The sequence below is a fragment of the Asterias amurensis genome, chromosome 6, assembly GCF_032118995.1.
Source record: "Asterias amurensis chromosome 6, ASM3211899v1".
NCBI lineage: Eukaryota > Metazoa > Echinodermata > Asteroidea > Forcipulatida > Asteriidae > Asterias > Asterias amurensis.
This window is the reverse complement of record NC_092653.1, coordinates 19,210,307-19,224,851: the sequence shown is the minus strand read 5'-3', so window position 1 is coordinate 19,224,851 and position 14,545 is coordinate 19,210,307. Positions and strand designations below refer to the sequence as shown.

General features: G+C 38.3%; 1 protein-coding gene across 1 annotated transcript in view; it reads right to left on the bottom strand.

Moving 5' to 3' along the window:
* Window positions 1-2,033: 2,033 nt before the first annotated feature.
* Window positions 2,034-14,545, bottom strand: part of LOC139938706 (IgGFc-binding protein-like) — a 97,654-nt gene continuing 85,142 nt past the window's right edge. Inside the window, exons 100-108 of the mRNA XM_071934322.1 lie at window positions 13,985-14,290; window positions 13,302-13,610; window positions 12,304-12,618; window positions 11,721-12,062; window positions 7,930-8,041; window positions 6,432-6,664; window positions 5,605-5,634; window positions 4,857-4,956; window positions 2,034-4,070 (exon numbers count right to left, since the gene is read on the bottom strand). Of these exons, the coding sequence (XP_071790423.1) occupies window positions 3,791-4,070; window positions 4,857-4,956; window positions 5,605-5,634; window positions 6,432-6,664; window positions 7,930-8,041; window positions 11,721-12,062; window positions 12,304-12,618; window positions 13,302-13,610; window positions 13,985-14,290 (2,027 nt within the window). The 3' untranslated portion in view covers window positions 2,034-3,790. The remainder of the gene's footprint in view (window positions 4,071-4,856; window positions 4,957-5,604; window positions 5,635-6,431; window positions 6,665-7,929; window positions 8,042-11,720; window positions 12,063-12,303; window positions 12,619-13,301; window positions 13,611-13,984; window positions 14,291-14,545) is intronic.

Below are 14,545 nucleotides of genomic sequence, written 5' to 3'. Positions count from 1 at the left end.
GTGTTTTAGTAGCAGTGTGGTGTAAGCGGGTTCATCTTTAAAACTAGTTTTTTTCATGTTTTCACTTCTTGAAGAAAGTGCTTAAAAAGCAATCTCTCTTGAAAAATTTGCGTTATCTGACATAATGTGGACTTGTTTAACTATAATGATAATTTTAAGCTGTAATTATTAAGAAACGACTAAAAAGAGAAAAAGAAAAAAGAAAATGCAGTTAGAATGAAGCTGTATGAAGCTGTATACATACCATGAGTTTTGTGACGTCACGTAGTTGATGGTTTCAGCAGCGGCTGTGGCTAGGATGCCGAAATGTTCCCCTTATTTTTCAATGGTGTCAATGCAGCCAAGAGCCACAGCCGCAGCTCAAGTCGCTTGACTCTGACACGGCCTCATTTAAAGGCAGTGGACACTATTGGTAATTACTCAAAATAATTATCAGCATAAAACCTTACTTGGTAAAGAGTAATGGGGAGAGGTTGGTAGTATAAAACATTGTGAGAAACGGTTCCTTTTGAAGTGAAGTAGTTTTTGAGAAAGAAGTAATTTTCCACGAATTTTATATCGAGACCTCAAGTTTAGAATTTGAGGTCTCGAAATCAAGCATCTGAAAACACACAACTTCCTGTGACAATTTTTTTTTCTTTCATTATTATCTCGCAACTTCGACGACCAATTGAGCTCAAATTTTCACAGGTTTGTTGTTTCATGTATATGTTGAAATACACCAAGTGAGAAGACTGGTCTTTGACAATTACCAATAGTGTCCACTGACTTTAAGGCATCATTCAATACATGACGAACTGTATGCAACTTTTTACCAATTTTGGCACAAGCACACTTAGTTTAAATTGTATTTTATGTAAAGAAATCCTTCTGTATATTGTGGTATAAGCTTAAATTAATCACTGCAGTTCTTTGATTGTTCTTCAAAACTGTAAATACAACTGCGTGAACGTGTGCATGTCCACACGGTTGTGTAAGTCCATATGTCGACTTTGTTCTCTTCTCATACACTTCGTATGTATCGTTAAACAAACAGTCTGTTGCATTAACGGTCACTCTGTAGCAAATTAAACAGAGCATCATGTATGTATCATTAACGGACACACTGTTGCAAATTACACAAAGAGTGAATATCATTTACGGACACTGCAAATTACACAAAGAATTGTACAATTTACGGACACACTGTAGCAATTTGAACAAAGCGTATGTAGCAAATACAAATAGTGTAGCAAATTAAACAATATAGCATAGCGATAGCATTTGCAGACTTACAGACACACTGTTATTGCAGTCATTTAACAAACAGGCAAATCTGGCTTTTGTTTTTAATGTTGTCCCCCGGAGATACTGTCCCCTAAACAGCGAATTGTGTACTAACTTCCTCTGTTAGCGCCCTCCAATATGGGGACAGAATATCTGCTGGACAGAATTGCCTCTGTCGCCAGGAGCAACACATCTTTAGCGGCATAGTTAGTAAAACAACGGAAATTGTTGAAGGCCTGACATTTCGACCCAAGCAATTGCTTTCTGAAAGGATAAAATATCTGCCAAGTTTGAAAAGTCAAATCGTTTTGTTCAAACTGCTACAGTGGTTCTGTGAAATGGTACATTAATGCTCTACAGTACTTAAAGTCACCTGGAAATAGAATTTTTCTTCTTTCAAACATAAGAGTATATGCTTACGAGCAATAAAACAATTGTTTTAGTAATTGTTTGTCACGATTTATATGTTTAAAAAATATATAAAGTTGTTTGGGGGGCTGACTCCGCCTACCCCTTTTGTGACGTCAATCGAGGCAGACTTTGCCTGCAATGCGTATAGTAAACACACGTGCAATGTACATGTACGTCAAAGTCGTGAGTTGGTACATTTCAAAAAGTGTTTTTCTGCATTCAGCAGCAATACACCTGGTCGGCATTGCCGGAAAAAAACCCAAAACGTACAAACTCACGACTTGGTCCGTACATGTACTTTGCAATTGTGTTTACTCTACGCATTACAGGCAAAGTCTGCCTCGATTGACGTCACGAACAGCGCCCTCTCGGGTCGGGGTCTACTCTTAAATTTGTAAATAACAAAAGAACTGATTTTTTAAAACCTTAGTTAACTGTTTATTCACATTCCACTCATCAAACCACATATATTAGTGACAAAAGCTTTATTTTGAAAAAATACCACTTCCAGGTGACTTTAAAGCCATTATACACATTCGGTACAAAAAAAAAAGTTCACAGATTTACAAATAATTTACAGGGTTAACAGAAGGTAATGGTGAAAGACTTCTCTTGAAATATTATTCCATGAAATGCTTTACTTTTTGAGAAAAAAACATTAAAACAATATAAATTCCCGATAGCGAGAATTACGGATTTATAGTAAACACATGTCATGACACGGCGAAACGCGCGGAAACAAGGATGGGTTTTCCCGTTATTTTCTCCCGACTCCGATGACCGATTGAACCTAAATTTTCACAAGTTTGTTATTTTATATACAAGTTGTGATACACGAAGTGTGGGACTTGGACAATACTGTTTACCGAAAGTGTATAATGGCTTTAAGCAGCATGCAGCATCAGAGTCCAGCTTTCTCCAGAAGAAGACCACAGCATACTGATCGAAACGTCGAGTTGAAGAACCACCCCAACTCATTAGAGATAGTCATTACACGGTGTTACTGAAAACCTTTACATAAAAGTCAAATCATTATTTACTGCACTATACTATAGGTTAGTTTGTGGTTGGTAAGCAGTTTGTAAGAGCCAAGTGTATCATGTTCACTAATTAAACAGGGCCCAAATGAACGTTAATTTGTAAGTTTGTTTGACGTACCGCAAAGCTCCTTAATACTATTCGTATGTATTCCCCAACAAAATAGAAGAATGCATTTTAACATGATTCTAAGATGCAGAAACTATGTAAATTGTTGTTTTAAATAACCTGTATTACTGTAAATAGCGGCACGTATAGTAATAATAAAGAGGCATTTCTATGTTTTATTAATAGTTTTCAAGGTCTTTATTCTAGAAACAATTTTCCGTGAATATATATTTTAAAATGGACTGGTACTAAAAATGATAAATCCATGACATAGTCTATTGTTATCAAATAATCTGTAAATCTGAAGTTATTCGACAGTTAAATTGTGAATAGCTTACTTTCAAAACCAACTAAACTTATACTAAATGCAAAAATATATCTACAATAAGAAACAACCGTTTAAAAGTCAATAAAATTATATCCTACGTAGGCTATTGTATGTCATAATCTACCCTTCAATTCTTTGACTTTTAGCTTGGAGTAAAAAAAAAAACATAATGAAATTGCTTACTATGTTCTTTTGGTTAGACTAGTTGCCCAATAAACTTGCTGAAAACCGTGTTTTTCAAAGCCTAAAAGTTCGACTGTTTTAAAACAACTGCATAGTCAGTAATCTCAAATACCATTAAGAACTGTGTGTTTCGCTGTTTGTTAAAGTTGGACACGTGTTAGTTACTCTTAAGAACCGAATGACTTCCTTACACAATTATAATCTGATATAATCCTTAAACATGATCAACCGACTATATAAAATAATTGTTGAATTTTAATTTGTAGAAAAAAAAAATTACAATCCTAAAAATGAAGTTTAATAGTCTACGTACTCGTGTTCGAATGCGAAGCGGGACGAGAAATCACAGCATGACAAAACTTCAGAATGTGCTGGGAATGGCTCAATGGTTAGAACTTAAACTTCGCTTCGCATTCGAGTTGTTAGAGAACGAAACAATTGATAGGTCAGTTGTTTCTAATAATGAATCTCATAAGCACGGTTTGAATGTGAGTTGTATTCTTCCGGATGCTCGTCCAACGTAGGCAGTACCGACCCGTGGGTAGACGGCGGGGCGCCCTCCTCTCGGTAGTATGGGCCGGGATGTGAACCACCGTCATGACGGACCAGCCCAGACGGTGGGAAGTTAGGGTAGGCTTCATCCGCGGAAGCAAAGGAGATATTGTCATCGAGACGTCGTCGGACTTGGATGTTTCTTGAAGAGTCTACAGGCTGGCTCATCATTTTAGGATTGTTTCTTTAAAGAAAGACATCAAAACGCTTTTATTTCAACTGAAATCTCTGTAATGACGTCCATTTCAAGTTATTTCTAACTCAAAAAATTGTATCATGGTGTAACACTTTATGAATGATGCTACGTCAAATTCACAGCTAAACTAACCAATAAGTTACTTGTTAAGATACATTTTTATTAATATATGAAGAGCAAAATGAACCACACAATCTGAAACAAAATGCAGTTGCGACTATTTTTTCAGAGACAACAGTTGTCCGCAGGGCATAGCAATCACTGTCATCACATCCGCGGGCATGTTTTTTTTAATCGTTTATTGTTTTAATCCTACATATCAATGTAGATGTATACTATTAAACTACGTAAACAATTACTTTTCAAAAGGTTTTTGAGATTTCACCCTGCTGGGTATTCAAGGCGCAGTAAAACCAAAAACAAAACAAAAGAAAACAGACACAACAAAATTAGTTCTTAAAAACCTGTGACATAAGATAATTTTTGAGAAGAGATTTGAATGCTGTGGCACAACGACAAGATCTAAGATAAAGTGGTAGAGAGTTCCCGATGCTTGGCGCAGCTGAAGAAAAAGACCCGTCACCCCATGAGTGTTGAGACTTGGGTTCAATGAGAAGAAGCATGGAACTTGATCGAAGATTCCTTGACGGAGTGTAAACTTGAAGTAGTTCAGAAATTATAGTGGGTAGCCATGCCGTTAAGCGCTTTACGGACAAAGCATCAGCTTGAGGACGAATATATTTTGTTGTAAACATGAGTGAAATTATAACCTACCTGTTCCATCGGCGGTGAAGCCATACGACCACGAAGGCAAGGGCCATCATAGAAGCTGCCAATGCTCCAATCAGTGCGAAGAGCAGTGTGAGAAGCGGGTCTATCAGAACGAGAAAGGGCACAAGATAAAGACACGATAACGCGAATTGGTCACTAGGCCTACTCTTCCAAAATTGTGGTGTTAAAATTGGCACCATGGATGTTGTGTTAAAATATCACTTATATAATGCGAAAAAATTACCAACATTGCTGTTATTTGAATACCCTATGGTGATAATTTCAATTCTCTCTTCTGTATGTTTGTGTAGCAACACCCACAGTCTCAATGTAAACATCCTAATTTAAACACCTTTATGTGAGAGTTTAAAAACCTGCTGACTTTCGATTAAATTAAGAATGTGACCGAGCAAGGCCATTCCATACATTAACCAAATCTAACTCGTAAATAGATAATTCCAAGAGCAAATTTCTATTAGGAACATAAACATGTTGTTTGATAACACACCTTCCCAAAAAATAACAAATAATCAAGGACGACAAAGGAATTTTCGTGTCAGGCGGTTTTCATGTGCATGTTGGTTAAAAAAAAACCATCTCTAACAAGCAAGGTACCGAAACCCTACTCATGTACCTTATGCTAACGAGTATCAAGAGATACAAGATTGCACAAGATTCCGACACATGAAAATGATAATTATCTTACGGACATTACTTTGCATTGACTTAACAATAATTACACTTTACATACCTTCTGGTGCTTGTGTTGCTCCTATCACTTCTGTTAGAAAAACAACACAAGAAAGGACACAGAAATTACAAATGGACACTAAATTTCATGTAAAGCTTGTCTTCTTTTGTGAAACAACCTTCATGTTTTAAAAAAAACCAATTCAAGTCCATACTACTTGGATAAACAACGAAATGCATGCAAGATAAACTAGAAAAACAACACTCTAAAACTTGAAACAAATCACAAGTTCATAACCTTTTATGTTACATGGCATTTGATTTAGTCAAAGACGGGAAATATTGTCAAATACTAAACTTCTAACAGTCCATGATGTGAAACAACCAGAAACGTAAAAAGTGTTTTTTTACTTTTAAATATTTTGGACTATATCATAATAAACATACTTAGAATTGTTTTACTTTTTGATGCAAAATTAGTTCGAAACTCAATATCCTGAAGCTAAGATAGTTCTTGTGTTTTAGGCAAAAGGGAATGTTTGACAGTACGTGTGCCCGTTCTCAGTGGATTTGCATTGTTGGGACAGTGTTGGCAAGCTAGTGGGCCATTTGCTCTACCAGGGCAGCTCGTTTGATAACTTAGAAGTCTCCCGAATTCCACAAAAAATACTCCGAGGTAGTATAATAATTATTATAAAGCAAGACACATTTTCAAAAGAACATAATCTACATAGCAAGTAGATACACACAAGATGTTACCCAAACATAATTATGATTATCAGTGCTTATGAAATATTTTTTTTTGCTAATGGCCGCTCCGTAAGCAGAACACATCTGCTCCCCCCCTGCTTACACATAAAATTGGGCCTAGTTCGGTTAACCTCGTACCTTGTTCGCAGTTGAGACCCATCGATCCCTCGTTGCACGTTACGTATGAAACTGCCGCACTTATCCCCACACCTTCGTCACTGGCGCGTTTGTTGCGAGTGAGAGCGCCGAGGATACGGCTGGTGAGCACCCGCAGAGAGTAGCCCGCACCGGGGCGAAGTCCCGTTACGCTAGCATCGGTTGCCCCGCCTGGGAGACGGGTGCTGTTTTGCCAAAATGTGTCCCCGAGCAGCCTGTACGGAAAAAGTGGAAAATGAAAACTTGCCTGTCACTGTTTGAAGCACACATAGTTTTTAAATATTAACGTCTGCAACTGTGCATTAACACAAAGTTTTTAAATGTTAACGTCTGCAACTGAGCATTACCATGTTTTTTCCGAACTATGTTCACCCTATGGAGCTTTATGTAGTGATTTTTGTTTTCTTCCATCATGTGATAGACAAAGGTTGTGGTATAAAAATGTTGAACAGCACACATTTAAACACGTCAAACTCATGTTTTTCCCGAACGTTTTTTTTTTCTTTCTTTCTTCTTCTTCTCGGTCCTGTAAACATCGCATGATGGAACTTATTATTGATCGAGAGCAACGGTCGGGACAGCAGTGCCACATCATCGCGCGACGCGCACAGCATTCCCTTATAAGGAGTTGTAGACCCGAGGGCCTTGAATGGGCCTTACCATTTCATATCCGGAGGGGCGTTGTGTTGAAAAAAATCATTGAACAATTATAATTTTTGCATTTATTTTACTTTTTGACCAAATGTGTTGATGTTTTTTGACCGAAAAGGTATTTATGAATGGGAATCGGTTATCAACTAGTGGTTTAAACCCGCCGATGCCTGGTTCTTGATAATTTACCTCGACTTCGTCTCGGTAAAATTATCAAGAACCAGGCCTCGTTGGGATTAAACCACCAGTTGAAAGCCTCTTCACCACACATTTATTCCCTTAGTAAGGTAAGGTTATGGAATAAAAATGTTTTACAACACACATTGAAGATAAAGGGTATCGTCAAACTCACGTATCTGATGTTCTAATTTTCAAATAGACCCAGTAGTCCTCATGTGAGTGGGAAACAGTTGCAAGTCTTCCTCACGTCCAAAGATAAATTTCAAACATGACGTCATTGGTTTTCAACAATGTGAGAATGATTTTTTTGTCAGTTAAAATTTAAAGTCAATGCAGTTTTTATTGAACAAAAAATCAATAATAGAGTTTGAAAATGTCCCCATAGAAAAATACACGGACCAATTTTTCTCATTTTTGAAGTTTTACACTGGAATGGTGTCGAATGCAATGGCAGTTTAACATTATTTTAACGTGAAATTTTCTGTCCCCCACTAACATGAGGACTTTATCTATTGGAACATGAGTTCATCACAAAACTGAAATTGCCATTTCCCTTCCTCTTTGAGGTTTAGACTTGCTGTGTTATTTTGAAAGAAAATCGAAGTCAAACTCGCACTTCCAGAAACGATAAAGATCAGTAATGGCTTACTGGTATTGAACCAAGTTCCAGTCAGCGTCTACCATCAGATCCCACGAGATCTCGAGTGAAGTGCTGGTAGCAAGCTGGAGAACGACATCAAAAGCTCCGATAGTGGTGTAGTCTGCAAAAAATTACCAAGACAAAATTATTAAAGGAACACGTTGCCTTGAAACGGACGAGTTGGTTCTATAAAAAGCGTTTGTAACTGTTTGTTATAAAATGCATTATAGTTGGAAAGATGTTTTAAAAGTAGAATACAATGATCCACACCAATTTGCCTCGAAATTGCACGGTTTTCCTTTTACTTTGCAAACTAACACGGTCGGCCATTTATGGGAGTCAAAAATTTGACTCCCATAAATGGCCTAACCGTGTTAGCTGACGAGGTAAAAGGAAAACCGTGCAATTTCGAGGCATGTTTGTGTGTATTCTACTTTTACACCATCTTTCTACCCAAATGCATTTTATAACAAACGGTTAGAAACGTTTTCCAAAGACCAACTCGACCGATCCGAAGCAACATGCTCCTTTTAAGGTCATCATTTTTTAAAGAAGTGTCTGATTTAACCGAAATCAGTGGGTCATGATGCAATTTACAAATTAACCTTTATTTACTTTTACCGCATTATCATAAATAATCAGCACATATTTTTGAAATTATAGAATAATATTCAGTATGAAGATATCAGCAAAGACAGTATCTCGGCAGTAAATATGTACAATTTAAGCAAGGTAAAACTATTTAAATATCAAATCACTTTCACTGAATACCCGTATTTTTGCTATAGTGGTGGACAAAATGTACATTTTATTATCACGAGACTAACGCAAAAAGATAACACATAATATGGAAACGTTGCCATATACCCGCTTAATCTGACTTACACGAAAAGACCAAATGAGCGGTTTTGTTGATGCAAAAGTTACATTTTCTGAACAAAGTACGTTCCTTTCAATCACGTGGGTGCCTGTGAGTCATGTCATCTGGGTAACATTTTAACAAATACAATACCAACAAATAATAATATGGTTATTTCTCTGTTGTCGTCGGACACAAGCAAAGTTATCTTGCACAATATCATCTCTGTTTCCGTAGGAGAAGAGCAAAATAGCGAGTTACGATTGCACATCGGCCGCTTTCGCAAGCCCTCACGCGTTCAAGTGTGGTCAGGCGGCTTAGGGGTCGAGCGCCTATAACAACATACCGACCATTCACTTTCTACTGGTTTTAAACTGTTTGGATTTGTTGTATATTGTTGTCGAAATGGAGGAAAAATTCAATGTTTGACCGATAAACTCCAGCGTCTGATTTGACCTATAGAAGTTGGTGATGCACGTGCACATAATCAGATTAAATGACGTGATTATTGCTAAATCGGCTTTTATATATAGCAAGTACCACACCTTAACAATGTTTACTTATCATTTGTCTTTCAAGGATTCTCTCCATGGGTAGAAATAAAGGAAATTGTATTTTGTTGGTTTCACAAGGAAGAACTCACAGAAAATTCCTCGATAGTTCTGACGACTTGAACAAAAACATAGCCGGGTGGTTGGAGTTCATTCGCGATACAAAAACACCGATATAAGCTCCAGAGGACTATTCGTGTATCGAAGGCTACATTTCAATTTATTCTAGGTCATATCAGACGCAACTTACAGAGGGGAACCGTCCCAAAAGTCCAATTTGCCCTGAGTGTAGAATGTACTTTGCAGAGGCATTTAATTACAATTTCACCATTGCAAAGATGGATGGAGTGGGCCCATCTACAATGTCAATCATTAGCACCCTCTGGGAAATCTTGTTGTTGCTCAATTTCCGCAGAACGAAGCTGAATTCAAGGAGAAATGACTGGACTACTACGAGGCAATTTATAAATTGACTTCCTGTTGATCAGCTGTAAAAAGTGGTTTTCATATTCCTATTAAATGTCCAGCCCTAAATCCTGCTGAGAATATCACAACTTTAGCAACTTTTATTTCTTTGTATTTATGGGAAATGTTGATGCGAAACACTGATTCATTTGTTTGGATTTCATTCCTCTTACGACAAATTGCGCATGCAAATTCCCAATTTAAAGGAACACGTTGCCTTGGATCGGACGAGTTGGTCAAAACAAAAGCGTTTGTAACCGTTTTTTATAAAATGCATATGGTTGGAAAGATGTTTTAAAAGTAGAATACAATGATCCACACAAGTTTGCCTCGAAATTGCGTGGTTTTCCTTCTACTGTGCGAACTAACATGGTCGGCCATTTATGGGAGTCAAAATTTTGACCCCCATAAATGGCCGACGTGTTAGTCGACAAGGTAAAAGGAAAACCACGCAATTTCGAGGCATGTTTGTGTGGATCATTGTATTCTACTTTTACAACATCTTTCTACCCATATGCATTTTATAAAAAACGGTTACAAACGCTTTTCAAAGACCAACTCGACCGATCCAAGGCAACGTGTTTCTTTAAATGCACCAGCAGCCGACTTCACGAAACGCTAGGATTAATCCGATCTCGAGTTAGGACGAGAAACCCGTCCTAACTTAGGATGGGTTCAATGCACCTTACGTATTTGGATACTGAACTGAACTCGTCCTAAGTCATAAGATTAATCCTAAGTTAGGATTAGTCATAAGATTAATCCTAAGTTAGGATGAGTTTGGTGAAATCGAGGGCTGATAGGAATTTATTTCGATTCTACAGTTTGAGCGCGACGTATGAAACTAGTGTTTCTGCCGACCTTTGATCCACGGCAGGGCCTTTACAAAAATAAATAATAATTACTAGAAATATTTGAACACGGCAGGTTATGGTCATTTTCTTTAAGAGACAAACCCACTCAAACGTTTCCACTTGAAAGCTATTTCACGAAGCACCAATTCAGATTAATCTTAAGACGAGATCACCATAGTGATTTGTACTGTGACATCATACTTTGCTAAACAGTAAACATTGAAACACAACTTAAGATCACTCTTAGCTCGTTGATATTTAAGCCAACGAAGTCAAAGGGAGCTCATAATGCTATGTTATGGTAAACAATATAAAGACAACAGAAGAATGAAGTTAAACACAGTCACAAAATAAATAAACCAAAGAGATGTATGTTGTTTAAAACTCTTAACTAGTACAGGATGGCTCCGTGGTTTATGTCCCCGCTTTTCACCTCCGTGGACCCCGGTTCGATACCCGAAATGTGGGTGGGGTTTTTCAGTTCCTGACCCACTGCTTGGGTTTTCCGTATAGGGGTTTTCCGTATAGGGGTTTTCCGTTTAGGGGTTTTCCGTATAGGGGTTTTCCGTATAAAGGTTTTCCGTATAGGGGTTTTCCGTATAGGGGTTTTCCGTATAAAGGTTTTCCGTATAGGGGTTTTCCGTTTAGGGGGTTTCCGTATAGGGGTTTTCCGTATAGGGGTTTTCCGTATAAAGGTTTTCCGTATAGGGGTTTTCCGTTTAGGGGTTTTCCGTATAAAGGTTTTCCGTATAGGGGTTTTCCGTTTAGGGGTTTTCCGTTTAGGGGTTTTCCGTAAAGGGGTTTTCCGTATAGGGGTTTTCCGTATAGGGGTTTTCCTCCAACGTCTAAACTTGAAGTTTCTCTATCACCTTCTCCTAAAAAGAATTATTCCTCGATTGTTTGATGTTTTCATCTTTTCTAAGCTTGCAAACAATTATCTTATTTACCTATATAAAGTTAACATGAGTGTTTTTTTAAGCCGGGAAATTACAAAGTAATTGGATAAAGCATGCTTTCCCTAAACCGCTTCATGTAAATTGTTTTTTAAAAACGAAATAACTTAAAAATCACCTGTATCACATGTAGTCCGGCCTGCCCATCCCTTCCGACACGTCTGCGTGGCGAGGATTTCACTGACAATGACCCTTGACCCAAGCCCATACAGCAACCGCAACTCGTAGTCAGTCTGCTGACTCAGACCAGTCAGTACGTACACGTTATGTTGGCCGAGAGTCAGGGAACCATTCGTCCACTCCACGGTGTTTGTGACACGGAACTGTAGCTGGACGTATATCACACCTATAGACGTTGCCCAAGACGCAGTGATGGAGATGCTGTTGACTGTCGTCACATTGAAGGTGTTCATGAAGGGTGTGGTCATAGCCGTAGTAGGCGCTATTGTTGTGGGTACGTCTACAAATGAAAGTAAATCAATTCAACTCAATTCAATATGACGTTTACACTCCATACTCTTTTTGGAGACAAATTAAATACAAGAAGGTATCATTACATATAAAGGTAACAAACTCAAAAGCACATACAAGTTTACATAACTAATTGTTAAGGCAAAAAATAAATAATTAACCAGGAATGAACTATGTCACATACTTGGAGAGGAGAGCTCTTTTTAGGACACAACAATTATACAACTTACATGTCTGACAGTTCAAACCAATAAACACCGGTCGACATGTCAACAACCTGAGTTCACCGCTAGTAACATTGCCCTGATCACCAGAGAGTGTTAACACAACACGCACGGTGTAGAACGTGAACGGGGTAAGGTTCTCGATTGTAATAGCCGTCCGTCCTGCCGCGAATGGGCCGATAGATACCCACTGGGTGTCTCCTTCATCAACGCGGTACTGCACCTCGTACGATGTTATATCGGCTGTGGTTTCCCATGTTACAGTGAAGTAAGTGCTTGCCGCTTCTACCAGCTTGAGATCGTATGCTCCCAAAGAGTAATCTGAAATGACAAGAAGAAACAATGTTCGACTTCAGCGGGTAGATAATAAAGACATTTGCTTTAAACATTGTTCGAAATTCTTAAGTCGCATTTTCTGTATACTCAGCTTACATAATGTACGGGTCTTCACGACAGACCAGCAGCCGATTTCAAGAAACGCTAAGATTAATCTTGTTCCGAGTTACGACGAGTACCTGTCCTAACTTAGGATGGATTCTATGCGTCCTAACATCCATGGATACGGAACTTAACTCGCCCTAAAAGTCCTAGAATTAATCCTGAGCTAGGAAAAGTATGGTGAAATCAACGGCAGGTAAATTATCATGCCGCGACCATAAGTTTGCTCATGTAATTTTGAATACAATTGTCTTGCTTTTAACTCTATTAACTGTGTGAAGCGTCTTGAGCATTTTCAGACGAATTTAGCGACTTCCGCGATTGTATTTATTTAATTCATTATATTTAATACTGTTTACAATAAATTTTGTTTGAAATAATTATCGAAAATGTTTTTTTATTTTTTTATATGAAACAATGAAACTTGCGTTAATTAATGTTATAAACAAACGGGGTATTTAATGTTAACTCATCACCAATCCTTTTGAAAACGATGTCAAAAATTATTGCACATTTCGGGCAGAAAATAATGTTGAAAAGAAGAAATGTTGTCATTGTAGCTTTACCTCCCTCGCAGTTAACGCCCTGGAAACCTACGGCACACGTGGTCACACCGTACGTCTGTGAAATAGTCACATTTCCCGCGCTTCCAACGTACACGAAACGCACGTTGTAATCGGTGTTGGGGTTCAGCCCATTGAAGATGTACGACGTGCGTGCAGCATCAATAGTATCTCCAAAGACCCAGGACTGCCGTAAGAACGTGGAGCCACTCAGGTACTGTCCGGTCACTGTATCAGCGTTCAGGTTCGAATCCAACCCGAATGCCACTGCAGAACTACTCCTGCCGAATATACTTCCATCATATGGTAGAGCTAAACACAAACAAAATTTTAACAAAAAGTATCTGAATTGTTCAAAATTCATTTTAAAATAAAAATACAGCGACGGGAGTATCCTCATATTGAAATCACAAACGTCGAAACACCTAGAACTGCTCACAATGAAACAAAAACTTTGCCGTAAAAGAGACGGAAGCTCAAGGAAAGAGCATCTCCATCTAAGAAAAGACTTCTCTAAGCCATTTTAACTCATCTAGATACCCATATGTATCAACCTCCACATGGACAACTCTTACTATTATTAAACCTTTATGTAATACCTACCCTCAATACTTTAAACAAAAATGGCTTATGTACGCAATGAACAAACAAAACTAAACTTAAAGAACCCCAGTTGGTATCCTTACATTCCTCGCATGAAGCTCCCTGGTAGAATCTGATACAAGTCTCAAATGTTTTCTGCTCCGTGTACGCATCAGTGCCGTCTAGACCCCTTGCGTGTATCCTGATCAGCACCTGTTGCTCTGGCTCTAGACCGAACAGGGAGTCTGAGGTAGTGGTGCCCGTGAGAACGGACGATTGTCGCCATGAGGTATCAAACTCTACTACTTGGTACTCTAGCTCGATCCAGTCTACTGGGCCGGTGAGTTGCCAAGATACAGACAGGGAGCTACTGGTTGCAGTGTCGAGGGTAAGTCCGTAGATGGTTATATCTAAAGGCAAATTAGATTAAATACATACATACATTCAACAATTGTATTCGTAAATAATCATACGGGGTTCGGTTATTCAAACCGAGTCTCTGTTACCAAGAGAAAATGGAGTTTTGGTTTTGGACGACGGATGGTTCACCGTCGCAGAACCATATCCGTCATCCAAAGCGAAAACTCCCTGTTATATTGAGTAGATGACAGATTGCCACATCATGTTTTTAGGCGTTACTTTTAAGAGAGCCCCGATGTCACACA